This window comes from Rutilus rutilus (genome assembly GCF_951802725.1).
Source record: "Rutilus rutilus genome assembly, chromosome: 23".
Classification (NCBI taxonomy): Eukaryota; Metazoa; Chordata; class Actinopteri; order Cypriniformes; family Leuciscidae; genus Rutilus; species Rutilus rutilus.
The window spans coordinates 2,700,001-2,720,665 of record NC_140233.1 but is presented as its reverse complement, the minus strand read 5'-3'; the positions used below and the strand labels follow the sequence as shown (position 1 = coordinate 2,720,665).

General features: G+C 38.3%; 1 protein-coding gene across 7 annotated transcripts in view; it reads left to right on the top strand.

Moving 5' to 3' along the window:
* Positions 1-20,665, top strand: part of LOC311283213 (NACHT, LRR and PYD domains-containing protein 12-like) — a 50,550-nt gene that overhangs the window by 526 nt on the left and 29,359 nt on the right. For 2 of the 7 annotated variants that reach the window (XM_084397514.1, XM_084397513.1), the window contains exons 2-6: positions 380-636; positions 5,858-5,902; positions 6,357-8,175; positions 8,498-8,674; positions 18,114-18,287. In XM_084397514.1, the coding sequence (XP_084253640.1) occupies positions 393-636; positions 5,858-5,902; positions 6,357-8,175; positions 8,498-8,674; positions 18,114-18,287 (2,459 nt within the window). In that variant the 5' untranslated portion in view covers positions 380-392. Of the gene's footprint in view, positions 1-379; positions 637-4,581; positions 4,627-5,857; positions 5,903-6,356; positions 8,176-8,497; positions 8,675-11,242; positions 11,405-18,113; positions 18,288-20,665 lie in introns of those variants that run through there. The other 5 variants (XM_084397517.1, XM_084397516.1, XM_084397515.1 and 2 more) reach the window with 4 other exon arrangements.

The window sequence follows — 20,665 nt, the reverse complement described above, 5'->3', positions numbered from 1 at the left end:
ACTTTTAGTATGTTCAGTGTCACATTATTCTTTTTATTCCAGTCTGGTCTGAATTGTAAAAGACAAGTCTTCCAAGAAGAGAATGACAAAATGTGAAAGTTCTTCTGAAATCTAATCATGTTGAGACTCAACAATCACCAACATTCAGCTGAATATATCAGACCAAACAATAATCTATTAATGAGCTAATGACTCTCAAACTGAATAACAACCTGAAGAATTAGTTTTAGACCCTAAAAGTAAAAAAAAAAAAAAAATCATAATAGTTGACCTGGCCACAGTGTCATTTTATTACACACATTTATTTGCACATACTGCAGATCTCTGCTATAAAAGCACAATTATTTAAATACTTTTCCCTTTTCCTTTTCTCCAACAGTCCATGAAGGACGATGGCAACAGAGCTGCTTCAAGATACTCTAGAAGAGCTGGGAGAATATGATCTGAAGAAATTTAGGAGTCGCTTAAAAGAAGATGTTGGAGCTGGTAAACTGGAGGATGCTGATGTCATTGATATAGTGAATAAAATGATGGAGTGTTTTGGAGCAGAAGAAGCTGTGAAGAAAACACTGAACATCCTGAAGAAGATGAACCAGAACCAGCTGGCTGAAAAGTTACAGAACAACTACACTAAAGGTAATATTTTTTATTTTAATAAAAAAGATTATTGTTCACCAAGGCTGAATTTAATTATAAAAAATAGTTGGAATCTTACAATTTAAAACTAGATTAAAGGGGACATATCATGCTAAATCCACTTTTTTAGCCCTTAAATGCATTTTGTTGTATATTTGGAGTGTTTAGAAGTACAGAAAAGTTGAAATTAGTCTCTTCAGGTGCTTCGTTGATATCTTTATATTCTGTTTTGGTCATATTTTGCAACCTGTTCCGATTTTTCTGTTCTCTATTATGTTTTTTGAACAATAACGTCACAGTATTTGCAGCGGAACTGCCAAAAAGGACATCGACTCCCGGCCCAACACTTCGAGCAATCCGCCATATTTATTTCTCGCTGTGATTTTGTAGTACAAGCTCAAGGATGCAGAAGTTACGAGAGAGGGTAAATCAAAATGTTCGGTTGTTGGATGTAGTAACCCACACGCTTCATTACACCGTCTCCCAGCATCAGAACCTCTTCGAAGTGCCTGGATGAGTTTTATTTTTCACGGAAATGTACCCACATCTGTGGGTAAAGTCATTTTTGTGTGCGCGAATGCGAAGCACTTCAAGGATAACTACTTCAGCAACAACAGGGTTTTTCCTGCATTGAACTTGTTTTAGCACCCGCCAAAGCTATTTTTTTGTCCCGCCAAACTAAAGTCTTATTTGATCGGTGAGTAATGTAGATGAACTGCCGCGCTTGTGACAGGGCGCATGTTTAAAAAGAACGAGCAGAGAGAGAGACCCGGTCGCGCGCGCTCTCTTTCTCTTCGGAGCCAGGTGAAAGTGTAAACAAGACTTCACCGTCTCCAAACTAGGCGCTGTCTTGCTCTCTCTCCCTCGCACATATTAATCAAAATAAAGCGACACGGTGGTAAAAGGTCGGAAGACCAAAGTTTCATGTGGAGCATTCGGAGATATTTTTTTCCTGAATTACCGTGTGAATTGTGCTAAATAAGTTGCCTTATCTTTTCTGAAAAGCGTTCCAGGCATTAAGCTGACATAAAACAACACTTTAATAAAACGAAAAAACAATCCAATGATGAAATATTTTCAACTTGGATGTCCAAAGGTTCTATGCCGCTAGATAATCGTATCTCTGCTATCAAACTACAAAATGGCCTAACGGGGTGGAGTTGAACCGAGTGTGACCTCTGCATCCTGGAGAGGGGGCGGGGTATGACGTGTCTCAATTGTATTTAAAGAGACCGCACCAAAACGAGTTGCTCTCAGACGCACATCAGAAAAGGGGTAGAAAAGGGGCCTGTGGAGCTATAATAATGAGGAATTCAGACCCAAGCATTGCAGTTCCGGTTTATATAGACCACAAATGTATGATTTATATGTAAAAAGGAACGATTTATAAGCATGATATGTCTCCTTTAAAAAGTAAAAAAATAAGTAGTTTTAAAAGCTTGAAGTTTGAAGGTTTTCAGTTTGTAATAGTTTTAAGTTTTAGTTTAGTAGTTTTAAAAGCCAGCCAGCCAGATAGAAAGACAGACAGAAAGACAGACAGTCAGACAGACAGACAGTCAGACAGTCAGACAGACATGGTGTTGCTATGCAGTTGCTAGGGTTCTTGGGGTGGCTGCTAGGGTGTTGCTAGCAAAGCCATGCGTTTGTGTAATAAAAGAAAATCCATATTTAAAACTTTATTAGCTATAATAACTAGCTTCCAGCAGACGGCCGTACACATACTGTGCAAGTTGACTTGCACCACAAGAGTAACTCCTGACGTGTGTATGACGTAGGATGTAGGAGTATTGTAAGCTTGTTTAGCCTCTAGCGGTTTAAACAAATAGGGCTGAGCAATAAGCTCAAGCTCCTCTTCTCTTATATTGTAATCCTCTGACATTTCTCTTTAACATTTCTCATTTTAGGCTTCTAATTCATGACCAGTGTTTTGTTTTGCTCTATCCTCTGCGCCTCCGTGTTCATCAATGCTTCATGTGTCAGGTCAGGGGTTACTCTTTCGTCCCAAATCACTGCTTAAGACCGTCTGCTGGAAGCTAGTTATTATACACTCACCTAAAGGATTATTAGGAACACCTGTTCAATTTCTCATTAATGCAATTATCTAATCAACCAATCACATGGCAGTTGATTCAATGCATTTAGGGGTGTGGTCCTGGTCAAGACAATCTCCTGAACTCCAAACTGAATGTCAGAATGGGAAAGAAAGGTGATTTAAGCAATTTTGAGCGTGGCATGGTTGTTGGTGCTAGACGGGCCGGTCTGAGTATTTCACAATCTGCTCAGTTACTGGGATTTTCACGCACAACCATTTCTAGGGTTTACAAAGAATGGTGTGAAAAGGGAAAAACATCCAGTATGCGGCAGTCCTGTGGGCGAAAATGCCTTGTTGATGCTAGAGGTCAGAGGAGAATGGGCCGACTGATTCAAGCTGATAGAAGAGCAACTTTGACTGAAATAACCACTCGTTACAACCGAGGTATGCAGCAAAGCATTTGTGAAGCCACAACACGCACAACCTTGAGGCGGATGGGCTACAACAGCAGAAGACCCCACCGGGTACCACTCATCTCCACTACAAATAGGAAAAAGAGGCTACAATTTGCACAAGCTCACCAAAATTGGACAGTTGAAGACTGGAAAAATGTTGCCTGGTCTGATGAGTCTCGATTTCTGTTGAGACATTCAGATGGTAGAGTTAGAATTTGGCGTAAACAGAATGAGAACATGGATCCATCATGCCTTGTTACCACTGTGCAGGCTGGTGGTGGTGGTGTAATGGTGTGGGGGATGTTTTCTTGGCACACTTTAGGCCCCTTAGTGCCAATTGGGCATCGTTTAAATGCCACGGCCTACCTGAGCATTGTTTCTGACCATGTCCATCCCTTTATGACCACCATGTACCCATCCTCTGATGGCTACTTCCAGCAGGATAATGCAGCATGTCACAAAGCTCGAATCATTTCAAATTGGTTTCTTGAACATGACAATGAGTTCACTGTACTAAAATGGCCCCCACAGTCACCAGATCTCAACCCAGTAGAGCATCTTTGGGATGTGGTGGAACGGGAGCTTCGTGTCCTGGATGTGAATCCCACAAATCTCCATCAACTGCAAGATGCTATCCTATCAATATGGGCCAACATTTCTAAAGAATGCTTTCAGCACCTTGTTTAATCAATGCCACGTAGAATTAAGGCAGTTCTGAAGGCGAAAGGGGGTCAAACACAGTATTAGTATGGTGTTCCTAATAATCCTTTAGGTGAGTGTAGCTAGTTTTAAATATGGATTTTTTTTTTTTACAAAAACCCATGGATTCGCTTCAGAAGGCCTTTATTAACATTGTATAAAAATCAGCTGGTCAAGAGAACTAAGACTATGTAAAAATTCACACATAGTTAGACTCTAAGTAGGAAGATCAAAGACTGACAAAACCCCCTCACTGGAAACTATATTAAATCTAATTACTAAATTGATGCCACCAGGTTCACCTTGAATGCCCAATACGCAGTAGTTCACCTAAGTTTTTCATGTGATGTTATGCAAGGATGTAGGATCACCAGATCTTAAACAGATTCTTAAATGTGTAATCCCACAAGGTCTAGTCTGAGTTTGGTGGATGTAGCTTGAAAAGACTAGGAGAAGAGGCATTTAGAAAATTAGTAGAAGTAGATAAAAGAAGAAGAATAACAAGCTTTTTCAAGTCAACTTAATAGATATTTTCTAATTGAATATCCTTTTTTAAAATCCTGTTGTCACAACAGTAAAAGTTTCAACATCATTACTCCAGTCTTCAGTGTCACATGATCCTTTAGAAATCATTCTAATATGAATATTTAGTTAATAGTTTAATAGTTGCTGCTTAATAAAGTGTTGACACACAATGCAAAGCCTTTTTCAGGAAACATTGATGAACATAAAGTCTCATTCTTTTCTTTCTCTTCACAGTGCAAGAATCATTAGATACACTTGAGAAAGGGGGGAAAAATCAAGGTGAATTAACCTTAGACACGTCCTTACAGTGGTATCAGAAATGATGAAAAACCTTTGTTTAATTTTATTGTGTTTTGTTAAAGGAGAAGTTCACTTTTAAAATGAAAATTCTGTCATCATAGACTCACCCTCATGTTGTTTCAAACCTGTATGAATTTCTTTCTTCTGCTGAACAGAAAGGAAGATATTTAGAAGATTATCAGTAACCAGACAGTTTCTGGGTCCCATTGACTTCCATAGTATATTTTTTTCCTACTATGGAAGTCAATGGGACCCAGAAACTGTCTGGTTACTGATAATCTTCTAAATACCTTCTTTTCTGTTCAGCAGAAGAAAGAAATTCATACAGGTTTGAAACAACATGAGGGTGAGTCTATGATGACAGAATTTTCATTTTAAAAGTGAACTTCTCCTTTAACAAAACACAATAAAATTAAACAAAGGTTTTTCATCATTTCTGATACCACTGTAAGGACGTGTCTAAGGTTAATTCACCTTGATTTTTTCCCCCTTTCTCAAGTGTATCTAATGATTCTTGCACTGTGAAGAGAAAGAAAAGAATGAGACTTTATGTTCATCAATGTTTCCTGAAAAAGGCTTTGCATTGTGTGTCAACACTTTATTAAGCAGCAACTATTAACTAAATATTCATATTAGAATGATTTCTAAAGGATCATGTGACACTGAAGACTGGAGTAATGATGTTGAAACTTTTACTGTTGTGACAACAGGATTTTAAAAAAGGAAATTCAATTAGAAAATATCTATTAAGTTGACTTGAAAAAGCTTGTTATTCTTCTTCTTTTATTTACTTCTACTAATTTTCTAAATGCATCTCCTCCTAGACTTTTCAAGCTACATCCACCAAACTCAGACTAGACCTTGTGGGATTACACATTTAAGAATCTGTTTAAGATCTGGTGATCCTACATCCTTGCATAACATCACATGAAAAACTTAGGTGAACTACTGCGTATTGGGCATTCAAGGTGAACATGGTGGCATCAATTTAGTAATTAGATTAGATTTAATATAGTTTCACAACAGTAAAAGTTTCAACATCATTACTCCAGTCTTCAGTGTCACATGATCCTTTAGAAATCATTCTAATATGAATATTTAGTTAATAGTTTAATAGTTGCTGCTTAATAAAGTGTTGACACACAATGCAAAGCCTTTTTCAGGAAACATTGATGAACATAAAGTCTCATTCTTTTCTTTCTCTTCACAGTGCAAGAATCATTAGATACACTTGAGAAAGGGGGGAAAAATCAAGGTGAATTAACCTTAGACACGTCCTTACAGTGGTATCAGAAATGATGAAAAACCTTTGTTTAATTTTATTGTGTTTTGTTAAAGGAGAAGTTCACTTTTAAAATGAAAATTCTGTCATCATAGACTCACCCTCATGTTGTTTCAAACCTGTATGAATTTCTTTCTTCTGCTGAACAGAAAGGAAGATATTTAGAAGATTATCAGTAACCAGACAGTTTTTGGGTCCCATTGACTTCCATAGTATATTTTTTTTCCTACTATGGAAGTCAATGGGACCCAAAAACTGTCTGGTTACTGATAATCTTCTAAATATCTTCTTTTCTGTTCAGCAGAAGAAAGAAATTCATACAGGTTTGAAACAACATGAGGGTGAGTATATGATGACAGAATTTTCATTTTAAAAGTGAACTACTCCTTTAACACCTTTTCCTGTTTATTTGTATTTTTCATAACAGATGATTTCTGGCTGCAGCATTTCTTGAAAACTCACAAAATGAACATGAAGGAGAAAGTAAAACACATTTTTGAGGGTAAAAAGGAAAATGAAGCAGATCTCAGGGATGTTTTCACAGAACTCTTCATTACGGAGGGGGATCTGAAAGAAGTAAATCAAGAACATGAGATTCAGCAGATTGATAAAGCCATTAAACCTCAGAAAACACAGAACAGGCCAATCAAATGCAATGATGTATTTAGTCTGAAAAAAAATAAGAAAAAGATTGTTCTGACCAAAGGCGTCGCTGGCGTTGGAAAAACTGTCTCAGTGCACAAGTTCATTCTGGACTGGGCAGAAGGAGAAGCCAATCAGGATATAGACTGTGTTTTCTTTCTTCCATTCCGAAAGATGAACTGCATTAAAGACAGAGAGATCAGTCTGCATGAGTTTCTACAGAAATTTAATCCAGAACTGAAGAAACTGGAAACAAAGATATGTGAGATATATAGTTGCAAGCTTGCGTTTATCTTTGATGGACTGGATGAGAGTCGACTGCCTTTGGATTTTGACAGTGAAAATGAAAGGAGTGTTGAGGAGCGATTATCTGTAGATGAACTATTTACAAGTCTGGTGAACGGGACTCTGCTTCCAACAGCTCACGTCTGGGTGACATCACGACCAGCAGCAGCCAATCAGATCCCTCGGGAGTATGTAGGGTTGTTCACAGAGGTGCGAGGATTCACTGACCAGCAGAAGGAGGAGTATTTCAGAAAGAGAATCAAAGATGAGACTCAGGCCTCCAAGATGATCTCACACATTAAGAAATCTCGTAGTCTCTACATCATGTGCTACATTCCCGTGTTCTGTTGGATCACAGCCACTGTTCTTCAGGACGTCCTCATTGGGAACGATTCAGAAAACATCAACACAACACTCACTGAAATGTACATCCACTTCCTGCTGATACAGATGAACATGAAGAGCCAGAAGCATGACAGAAAAACAGAAAGAGAACGTACCAAGCTCTTAGATTCCAATAAAACAATGATTGAGAAGTTAGCTAAGCTGGCGTTTGAACAGCTGAAGAAGGAAAACATAGTGTTCTATGAGGAGGATCTGACAGCATGTGGTATTGATGTGAGTGAAGACTTTGAGTCCACAGGAATGCTGACTGAGATCTTTCAGCAAGAAGCTGGACTTCATGAGATGAAGGTCTTCTGCTTCGTTCATCTGAGTGTTCAAGAGTTCCTCGCTGCAGTGCACGTGTTCCTCTGCTACCTGGACAAGAACATGGACAAGCTGCAGTTTTTCTCTGGAGAAACACAAAACGAGGTCAGACCTGACAACATCGACAAGCCAGACAAAAATATTGCTTTACATGATTTACTAAAGAAGGCTGTTGAGAAAGCAATGCAAAGTCAGAAAGGACATTTAGACCTATTTGTACGGTTTCTGCTGGGCATTTCACTGGAATCGAATCAGAAACTGCTCATCGGCCTGTTCACACACACTGAAGACAGCACAGACAGCGTCACAGAAATAACCAAACACATTAAAGAACAATTACAAAACCAGGATGATACCATCTCACCTGAAACTTCAGTCAACCTGTTCTACTGCTTACTGGAGCTCAATGACAATTCATTATATACAGAAATACGAAGATACTTCAGATCATCTCCAGAAAGAGAGCTCTCGTCTTCCATGTGCTCATTGATGGCTTATGTACTGCTGATGTTAAAGGAGGTGCTGGATGAGCTCATCCTGAGGAGCTACAGGACATCACAGGCAGGCCTTATTAATCTCCTGCCAGCTGTGAGATGCTGCAGAAAAGCAGAGTAAGAAACTTGCTGTTTAATCAAAGTTTTTTAATTCTGAAAATCAAGTTTTAGCGTACGATGCAGAGTGAAGTATCATGTTTTAACTGATTTTAGAGAGTAAAATCTGTATTTACTAAAATGGATTTACTAAACAGTGATTTTATAGACATCAATTTGAACGTTATTTTCACTTGATTGTCACATCAGTTCCAGCATATATTACATTTATAGCTTGAATGTTCACAAAGAACATGACATAACCTATCACTGTTACTACAAACACTGTTCCTACAAGATGAACACACAATACATGCCATGGACAAATGTCCTGTTTTTACAGCCTCTCCTACTGTTCTCTCGATGCCTCCTGCTGTGAAACTGTGGCTTTGGCCCTGCAGACACCAAACTCACCCCTGATAGAGCTGGACATGACTGGCAATTACAGCCTGACAGATCGAGGAGTGAAGCTGCTCTCTGATGGACTGAAGAGCTCACACTGTCAGCTGAAGATATTGAGGTTTGAGATTCATTCTTATACAGCACCCGCCTCAGTGTTTCATCCACTAAAAACGGAGTATGACATTATAAAACGCTCAACATGAAAACGCTTAACATGCCTTAATGCTCAAAGACAATGATTTTAATATATCAAACTCAGTACACACTGCATTGATGATGCTTAATATATACAGGCAAGCAGATGAACCCAGAATCTGAATACTATGCGCTTAATTGCATGTTAATTGTTTTACTTTATAATTGTTTCCTTTGGGGAAACAATTTACATGAAACTTTGCACATTGCGTTCATATTCTGGGTTCATCTATCTGCCTGTACATTGTATATTTTATTAATAAAGTGTATCACTGTAAGCAAGATGATGATGATGATGAAGTCAATGAAGCATGTATTGCAATATGGATGTTTTCTCCCCATTATGCCCATGCATGACAGATGGCCTCAAATCTTGCTGTACGTATATACTGTATATACAGTATAATAACATTTGTATTTCATACATTCATTTTTAATTTAAACAAAAACCTGTCATCCATCCATTTCATCCTCATCACGGTACAGAGAACATCAAAAAAACTTAGGATGTTGGAAAATAATGTCTTTTCTGTTTTTTTTTTGCTTCAATGCAAATGAACAAGTGGTGTTAATTTCAAACCCTGTGTATAAATATTTATATTAGGGGCGTAACGATATTCAAACCCGATGACTATATAGGCGGCTCAGTTTAAGCAGCAGCGCGAGTGAACACTACAGTCTCTTCCTGATAAACATGAATGAACACCTGAAGTGTGTTGAAAGATACAGTCCAACTTACTGAAATATATTATATCTTGTGTAATCGCTCAACCAGTGTTTCAACGGCGGATAGACATCAGTAAAATAACTTTTAAACAATATCCCACGTCGCATTACATTTACCTCAGGCAAGTTATTCAGTGTGTGTGAGCTTGTTCGCCAGAGAAATGTATTTCACTAAATATATGCACTATATTAGCCTCCATATTCATTATATTTTATTGAACCTGTTAGTGATGTCATGATTATTTAATGTATGTTTAAAATATCTGTCATGAAAATGACAGCCAGTGTGTAAATGATTATATTTAAACAACAAATTGGAGTAAATACATAATTTTATATTAGAAGTCAGTGCAAAAATGCCTTGTGTAGTTTACATGTTTGCATACAATTTGTTATTTGAGTGTTGATTATTATATTTAAAAATAAATAGCAACTGAATTTGATTTATGATGGGCAGAATACTCCCGATGCTCCCGTGTTCCCCTCTGTCCCACACACACACACATACACAGACACACACACACACACACACACACATGTTCATATAACATTGCTGTATATAGTTTACATGATAAAAGTAGGCTAATCTTGAAGATATACCTCTAGCTTTAATCAATTAATCAGGCCTTTAAAGTGTTTAGTCTTTAAACTCCAGGCAATGATGTGTTTTCCACTATTTAATTTATTTTCACAGCGCTGAATTTCATATAGTGATTAAATATGTTATTTTTCATGTCAGTCAGATCAATTTTGATCAAGAACAATGAACTGTGGCTTTAATTCAGTTTGAGCAGCGCAGCAAAAATAGACTCTGCTCCTCTACGTGTGTGTGTGTGTGTGTGTGTGTGAGTGAGTGTGTGAGTGTGCTTTGCGCGCTGTGTGAACCTCTAACCTGTTAACATGGGTAGCGAAAAGAATTCTTGTCTAACACTCTCACAAACACATACTAACACACTCTTTCACGCACTCTCTCTCTCTCTCTCTCTCTCACACACACACACACACACACACACACACACACAAACCCGAAACCTAAACCTACCCATCACACACACACACACACACACACACACACACACACACACACACACACACACACACACACACACTCATACACACACACACACTCTATTTCTCACACACACACACACAGACTAACCCGACCCCTAAACCTACCCATCACACACACACACACACACACACACACACACACACACACACACACACACACACACACACACACACACACACACACACACACACACACACACACACACACACACACACACAAACACAAACTCACACACTCACTCACACACACACACACACACACAACCTCTCTCTCTATCTCTCTCTCTCTCACACACACACACAAACACACACACACACAGACTAACCCAACCCCCTACCTATCACACACACACACAAACTCACACACTCACACACTCATGCACACACTCACTCACACAAACTCTCTCACACACACACACACACACACTGTAAGGGCTAATCCTTTTCAAACTTTCTTTAGCCCGTTGAGGTTAGCAGAGGAGTCTCTCCCGATTCACATGTCCACATGCGCAGTCTTCAAAAACGGTGCTTTAAATCTCTTTACAAACTAAAAGACGTAAATTACATTTGTATGTAGCCTATTCTAAATAAATAACACGGGTTGTACTGAATGTCAGCTTGCTTATTTTGCTAAAGATAAGGATTTATTCAGTCTACATCTCATGTAAACTAGAAACTCTGCTTCTAACCACAGCTCGAGAGGAGAGCTGTCGTTCCAACCACACAAGTTTGCGATGCTGTTTGCGAACGTTCGTTGGAACGATGGTTTCGGGAAACACCAAATCGTTGAACTGCTGATAACGACGGAACTTGCGACCATAGTTGGCTAACGATGCTTTCGGGAAACGCACCCCAGGTTAGTCCAAAAATTGAACATAAAAGAAAAATATAAAATTAAACTATTTTGAATTAAACAAATGATCTCAATTTTAGTAGTGCACAAAAATTCTAACTATGGCTCCTACACACACCCTCTCTCTTTCACACTCTCAGACACACACAAACACACACACACTTCTCATACAAACTCACAGACACACACACACACACACACACACACACACACACACACACACACACACACACACACACACTTCTCATACAAACTCACAGACACATTTTCACACACACACACACACACACACTCTGTCTCTCTCTCTCTATTTCTCACACACTCTCTCTCTTTCTCTCTCTCTCTCTCTCTCTCTCTCACACACACACTTCTCATACACACTCACAGAAACACGGTGAGTTAGTCAACTTTTAAATGTTCACATTGGGCGCCAGAAAGTTTAAATAAACTGACAAACAATTTTATTCTCCGATTGCGGAAAACACAGAAAACTGTAGGTTTCCACTGAATGAAGCCCTAGCGTGACACTTTGTCCACTCCCTTATCGTCCGAATTCACATCAATAATCCACAGGACCACTCGTGAAAAAATGTATCCGTTTACTCAGTTAGCAACAAAAACATCAGCACAGGAATATTACAGAAAATGAAATGATTAAAACAAACAAAAGGGAGATAGAGAAAAAAGGTCAAAGAACTGTGAGGCTCCACTCTCTGCTTGCCTGACTGTTCACTCAGAAAACTTTTTACCATTCTCGCGAGAGTATTCCAAACAATTAAAGGTACATGCAGTTAAAGGTAAAAATGCGATAACAGTCCTCTATTCCCAAAATATCACCAATGTAATATAAATGCACTCTAAATTATCCACACACGTTTTAGATAATTAAGTTGGCTCAGTTGGTTTAAATCATATCTAACAAATAGAAGTTTCTCTGTTAAACTTGGTAATTTCTCTTCTTCGCCTGCTCAACTCTCCTGTGCAGTGCCGCAGGGGTCTATTCTCGCACCCATTCTCTTTTCCCTGTATTTACTTCCTCTGGGCTCCATTTTCAGAAAGCATGGTGTATCATTTCACTGCTATGCAGATGATACACAAATTTATTTGCCTCTGAAACACAACAAAGATACGGCTCTGAAATCTCTTTTTGCATGCCTAGAAGAAGTAAAAATGTGGTTTTCTCAAAATGTCTTATTTCTGAATGAATCCAAAACTGAGGTTATAGTCTTTGGCCCCCATGACAACTTTAATAGCAGTAACATTGTTCTGGATCACCTCTCTCCAACTTCATCTTGCATTAAAAACTTAGGTGTTTTCTGGGATCAGAACTTCAAATTTGAAAAACAAATTAATGTGGTGATCAGTTCTTGTTTTTTCCCGCTACGTCTTCTCTCTAAGATCAGATCCTCTCTTTCTGAGAAAACCTTAGAGATTGCTGTCCATGCGCTCATTACATCGCGGTTGGATTATTGCAACTCCCTCTACTATGGCATACCCAAACACTCTATTGCTCGTCTCCAATTAGTACAGAATGCTGCTGCAAAGTTCCTCAAAAGAAAACTCAAATTTGATCATGTTTCACCGATCTTAAAATCGCTGCATTGGCTACCAGTGCATTTTAGAATTGAATTTAAAATTCTTCTCTTTGTTTTTAAATCCGTAAATAATCTGGCACCGAGCTATTTGTCCGAGCTTCTCTGTCCACACAATCCCACACGAAACCTGAGGTCTGGTGATCAGAAACTTTTGTCCGTCCCCAGATCACGGTTAAAGAATAGAGGAGACAGAGCCTTTGCGATTGCTGGCCCTAGGCTGTGGAACAGCCTTCCGGTTTACATCAGAGCGGCTCAATCTCTAACTGCTTTTAAATCCTCTCTTAAAACCTACTTTTTTTTCTTTAGCTTTTAATACATTGTGAGCTTTTGTCATGAATGTGTGGTTATGTTTTGTATCTTGTGTATTGTTCAGCACTTTGGTCAGCCCTATTTGCTGTTTTTAAATGTGCTATATAAATAAATACAAACTTGAATAATTACAAAATTAACTCCTTGCATTACTGTAAATATTAACTACATCAACCTGTAAATACTGTAAATATTCCCTTCAATTTCCTTCACATAAATTAATCATGTAAATTACTATTTAACGCATTAAATTAAAATTATTTATCAGTTAACTGCATTTAGGCTCCTACAAAAACTACAACAAAAATTATCCAAAAACAGTTCAAAATACAAGTAAATTTATAATAAAAGCGAAATTAAATCAAATAATATTTTTAGTAACAGATAGAGGGGATAATAATCGTTTCTAATGAAAGAGTGGGGTCGTTTGATGTTTTGCAGGAAGAGAGAGAAGTATTTAGTGTTTTTGATTATTCCTTAGTCCATAAAGTGCTCTCACACAAAGTCTAACCGTATCAAACTTCTACCCGCTAAATTGTAGCCTTCTTTTCACAAAAAAAAATTAAATTAAAAATTCACAGACAACATATGGTCACATTCATGGCAAAATTCAAACGGGACCAGAAAATAATTATTTGCTCACATTCACTTGCATTGACGATTTTTCAACCTAGATGTCCAGCGGGGTTAGCGGAACTGACTGACAGGGGCCCCAACAAATAAGTGAAAACTAATTGAAATTTTTGATTATATTTTATACACTAATCATCATTGAGTATATTTCAAATAATAATAACATGAATGATGTCTTTGATTTTACTTATTTTGGCAATAAAAGTTAAATATCCCCATTGACCAAAAAGTAAACATTCATATTGACCGACCACCCCCCTGTATCTGCATGAAATGGTTTGGTCCTGTCTTAGCGTTTAAACTTGCAGACTGACTGTGTCCATGCGCCAGAAACACAGAGACCACAATGTTGTATAGTAAAATAAAATCTGTTTTTCAACAAAGGAAAGAGAGAAAAGAGAGAGAGGAAAGACAAAAGAAAGGGTGTCAGTCTGTAACCCAGTTTTTCCCCAAGAAAGGTGGGTAGCCTTTAGTCTGAGTGGTATTAACCTGTTGTCCTTAGTGGAATAAGCTAACGTTAGCTAGCTGCAGGCTAGTGTTAGCCTACATTTCATCAACATTTAATCAGTGCAGGGAAACGTATAGCATATATTTAATGACAGAAATCAAACAAAAAAATTATTTTCTCACATAATGACCATTATGACAAATAAAAAAATAAAAAAAAACTCCTGTCTGTACCGGATGCAGTTAGAAACAAGTAGTAGCTTACCTCAACCTGTACAGACAATATTAAAATATTCCAGTTTGATGCATTCATTTAGACTGAATATTGGCCATTAAATGACATCTATAGATACAGACTTTATTATTCCCATCATTACAAACCTAAACCTATTGATTTAGTGATCACTTGATCTGGTTTGTAGCACTATAATAACACCGATGTGGAAATACCGTTTTACACGCCAACTTTATTTTGTTGTTGGCATATATGTGCAGTTATCTTAAAAAATCTGCTGTTTTCATTGTTTTGAGATGATGATGTTAATTTATTTTAATTAAAAAGTTCATATATTTTTTTTTAATCTGTCATTAATTTTACAATTAAAATAGCCTACATTGAGACCGTAAAGGATTGCTTTAAGGACATTTCTATGGTGGCTTTTAATCTTGCATCAAATAGTGAACGGCATACTGTATGCAGACTTGCATTTACAAATCACCAGCAGTAAATATTGTGCTAGTACTACTGAACTCACACACACACACACACACACACACACACACACACACACACACACACACACACACACACACGCACACACACTTCTCATACACACTCACACACACACACACACACACACACACACACACACACACACGTCTAGTGAATGTGAATTGTTCTAGATGTCTCTCTCTTCTTGTGTTCAGATGCCTGTGATCTCACACTGGATGCAAACACACACACACACACACACACACACACACACACACACACACACACACACACACACACACACACACACACACACACGTCTAGTGAATGTGAATTGTTCTAGATGTCTCTCTCTTCTTGTGTTCAGATGCCTGTGATCTCACACTGGATCCAACACACACACACACACACACACACACACACACACACACACACACACACACACACACACACACAAACCAACACACATACACACACACTTTAAAAAAAGAAGATATTTAATATATTTGGCCAAATGATTTCTTTAAAAAAAAAAGTAAATTCATAATTTCTTCAGTATTTCTAGTTAGAAACTGCCTTTACAGTTCCCATATCATAGAAGTGTTTAATTCAAAAGGGTCGAACAGTTCTCGTTGTGTTTATCACTGGTTAGAGCGGCCGGCACGAGCAAGCTCATCATTTAACAAGAGGAGATTTGTCTGTGTAAAATGTATTGGGCTTTAAAATGTAGGAAAGTTAAAGTTTCAACAAATTGAAATACTCAAAGTTCAGCAGAACTTAGTTTATGAATGAGAGAGATCTCTTATCAGTTTATATTAAATGGATGTGTAATTATTCAGCAGATTTAACAAGCTTTTGTTTTTCTGATGTCACAGTCTCAGATATCTTCATTGTTTCTGTGTGTGTTTGTAGATTAGGGAGCTGTGGTGTGACAGAAGAAGGCTGTGGTTAACTTTAATTACTTTAATTTTATACCAGATTTACAAACGTCCAGTAGCAGTTTTAACATTAAGTGACATGCATCTGACGCACAGAAGCCAATGGCACATGTCACTATGCGCATTGGCACATCCGGTGGCACATCCGGTCTTCATTGGCATGTGCCAGTGGTGGATAGTGGCATGTGTCACTGACATCACGACACACTGACACTGACACCTGACTGACACCGCATCGTGGAACATGTCACCGTGTTGCTAAACCTCCAGTAGTGACTGACAGATTAATCGAACACCTATAGCCTACTGGCGTAATTGTTGCACAAAATCCTAAATAAATAGCCTAATTTTGTGATATTTAAAATATCAATTAAACGAATTAAAGCATTAATATTTTTTTCAAACGTGTTATTTGTGTCACGTCTGTATTTGATTGGTATGTGCCACTGAATGTTTTGGTAATACCAGTGCTACTTTATGTTGTTTATCTCGCAAAGTCACAAACTGCCCATTCTAGGAAAGACACGAAATAAATCTATCAAAATAATAAATCCCCTCTCCAAATGAGGACGTCCCTAAAGGGAGATTTTTCAAACCGCGAGTGACGCCATCTTGTGTCCACTTAGAGATTGTATTGAAAATGAACACTTGTTTTGTTGTCAGGACGATTGTTTTGTACATTGTAATGGGTTATAAAGTAACAAGCTAGATTTACATTATCCCAAGAACCTTTATTACAAACAAAACAGATAATAGATCATACCTTTGTTTTTTTACACATTGACTATTGCAATGCCCTTCTTGCTGGGGTTCCTAAAAACATGCTTAACAAACTACAATGTGTGCAAACTTCAGCTGCAAGGATCCTGACTGGAGTCAGGAGAAATGAGCATATTACACCAACTCTAAAGTCTTTGCTCTGGCTCCCCGTCAGGTTACGAGTTGACTTTAAAATTTTTATGCTCACATATAAGGCACTGCATGGCCTAGCCCCTCAGTATCTGTCTGCACTTTTAACTTTATACACTCCCAAACACCATTTACGCTCCTCACAAGCTGGTCTATTGGCAGTCCCACAGACACGGTTGCGTTCTGTAGGAGACAGGGCTTTCTCATCCTGCGCTCCTAGGCTCTGGAATGCACTCCCTCCTCATATTAGAGATGCACAGAATCTAAATATGTTTAAATCTTATTTAAAGGTGGGGTATGTGATTCTCTTTTTTGGCCATTTTTTGAAAATCACTTGAAATCCTATTCCTAACCCACTTACAGCCACTGAGTTAGAAGCACTGAAATGAAAATTAAGCAATTTAATCATCTGTGGAACGGGCAGGACTCGCAAAACTCCAGCCAATCATTTCCAAGACCACCTAGAATCATTGGACAGTAAGTGCGTCAATCAAACGGTCGTACCATCCCCCCTCCCCCATCCATGTCCATGCTCTTCGAATGGGTGGAGTCAAAGGGAAGAAGGTAGGACCATTTGAGGTGTGTATTTCCAAAATCTGCCGGCCGTTTTGCAAATCACATACCCCACCTTTAAGAACTATTTTTTTTTTACGTTGGCTTTTCCTTGCTTGTCTTGACTTTTATTCTCTAGTCTGTTGTTTTTTATTTTTTATTTAGAAATTCTCTGTTGTATTTTTTTTGCTTGTTCTATCATGTTAAGTGCCTTGAGAAGCTGCTTTAAAGGCGCTATATAAAAATATTATTATAATATTTATTAAAAAGTTATTATAATAAGAATTATTATTATTATTATTATCATATATTTTGTCTATATAATACAGCTAGAATAAAAATAGGATTTTCTTTTTTTTGTAAGGCATGAAAAGTCTCCAGACTCGACTCGGACTTCAGATGAAAGACTTGTGAACATCTCTGCCTCAGGATCTGCTGTATAGATCTGATCAGAACCATATGCTCCTTTCAGCAGGACTTATAGTTTATGAAAGAAAGATCTGTTATCAGTTTATATTAAATGGATGTGTAATTAATCAGCAGATATAACAAGCTTTTGTTGTGAGTTCTGATGTCACAGTCTCAGATATCTTCAGTGTTTCTGTGTGTGTTTGTAGATTACAGTGGTGTAAGGTGACAGGAGAAGGCTGTGGTTATCTGGCTTCAGCTCTGTGTTCAAACCCCTCACTCCTGAGAGAGCTGGATCTGGGCCTCAATCCCCTGGGAGACTCAGGACTCAAGATGCTCTCTGATCTACTGAAGAACCCAAACTGCACACTGAACAAACTCGAGTATGTTGAGCAATAAGATTCATCTCATCCTGTGAATATATGTATGTGTATTTCAGTCTTACCATAGTCAAGTGTGCAGGGGAGTGAGATGTGGAAAGGCTCTGTAGTAGAGCTGCGTGGAGGACAAGATTTACTGATTTACTTTATTACAATATCAGTCTCCAGGAGTAGGCCTTCTGATAAAGATAGTTCACACAAACATTTAAAATCTGTCATTATTTACTCTCCCTCACGTCATCCAAACCTGCATGAATACCTTTATTCTGCCGAACACAAAAGAAGACACTCTTTTCAGTCAGTGGTCACCAAAACTACAACATATCATCTTTTGTGTTCAGCAGAAGAAACCCATACAGGTTTGGAACGACATGAGTGAGTAAATGATGACAGGGTTTTAATTTTAGTGTAAACTGTCCCACCGCTGTACCGAACCGTCAGTTGTGTGTACCGTTACACCCCTAATATAAAAATAAAATAAAAATTCTGCGTTAGATTAAACTGAGAAGGGTCATAGCACTTGCATATTGTTGTCCTGCTGTTAGTCGAACTGCTTCTATTGTTCTCATTTGTAAGTCGCTTTGGATAAAATAAATGTAAATGTAAGTCTAATATATATATATATACACACACTGCTGTTCAAGAGTTTGGGATCGGTAAGATTTTTTATGTTTTTACATAAAGCTGGTGATTTGTAAATGCAAGTCTGCATACAGTATGCAGTTCACTATTTGATGCAAGATTAAAACCCACCATAAAAATGTCATTAAGGCAATCCTTTACAGTCTCTTCTGCTCACCAAGGCTGCATTTATTTGATTAAAAAAACCTGTAATATTGTGAAATATTATTACACTTTAAAATAACTGTTTTCTATGTGAATATCTAGTAAAGTGTAATTTATTCCTGTGATCAAAGCTGAATGTTCAGCATCATTACTCCAGTCTTCAGTGTCACATGATCCTTCAGAAATCACTCTAATATGAGGATACTCACTCACACACACACTCACAAAATCATACCGATCTAAAACTTTTGCACGACAGTATATATACAGTGTATTATGATATTTTCATTTCCATCTATTAATATTATTTAATTAAATTATTATATTACACAGGAGAAACATATAGAATACGGACAAGTATAGTAGACTTTGTCTTTGTTTGCTCGCCTAAACGGTCTAATACACAGAATATGTCCAGATTTACACCTTGGTGAATACACACACACACACACACACACACACACACACACACTCACACACACACACACACACACACACTCTCACACACACACACACACACACACACACACACACACACACACACACACACACACACACACACTCCTCAGGACCAGCTGAATGAGGGGGCTCTTCTCTCTCTCTCTCTCTCACACACACACACACACACACACACACACACACACACACACACACACACACTCTCACACACACTAACAGGCGCACACATCTTTGTGGGGTCTCTCCATAGACGTAATGGTTTTTATACAGTACAAACTGTATGTTCTGTCCCCTTACACTAACCCTACCCCTAAACCTGCCCATCACAGAAAACTTTCTGCATTTTTACATTTTCAAAAAAATATAATTTATTATAGTTTATTAACCCATTTCCCTCATGGGGACCGCTGGCTGGTCCCCACAATGGAGGTGATCTCAGGTTTAACTATCCTTGTGGGGACATTTGGTTCCCACAATGTAATATAAACAAAAACACTCTCTTACACACACACACACACACACACACACACACACACACACACACACACACACACACACACACACACACACTTACCCTACCCCTTAACCTACCCATCACACACACACACTAACCCTACCCCTAAACCTACCCATCACACACACACACACACACACACACACACACACACACACACACACACACACACACACACACACACACACACACACTAACCCTACCCCTAAACCTACCCATCACACACACACACACACACACACACACACACACACACACACACACACACACACACACACACACACACACACTCCTCAGGACCAGCTGAATGAGGGGGCTCTTCTCTCTTCACACACACACACACACACACACACACACACACACACACACACACACACACACACACTCCTCAGGACCAGCTGAATGAGGGGGCTCTTCTCAGTGTTCATCTCATGGTTCTTAAGGACTTTATAATGATAAGAGTTGGGGTCACTCATTTTTAGATGTTTCCAGAATTTGATGGCTCGTTTCTCCACATGTGTTAGTAGAGGGTATTGGCCTAATTCTGCCCTGTATGCGTTGTTGGGTGTGTTCCTCTGTACTCTCAGGATACTCTTACAGAACTCGGCATGCAGGGTTTCAA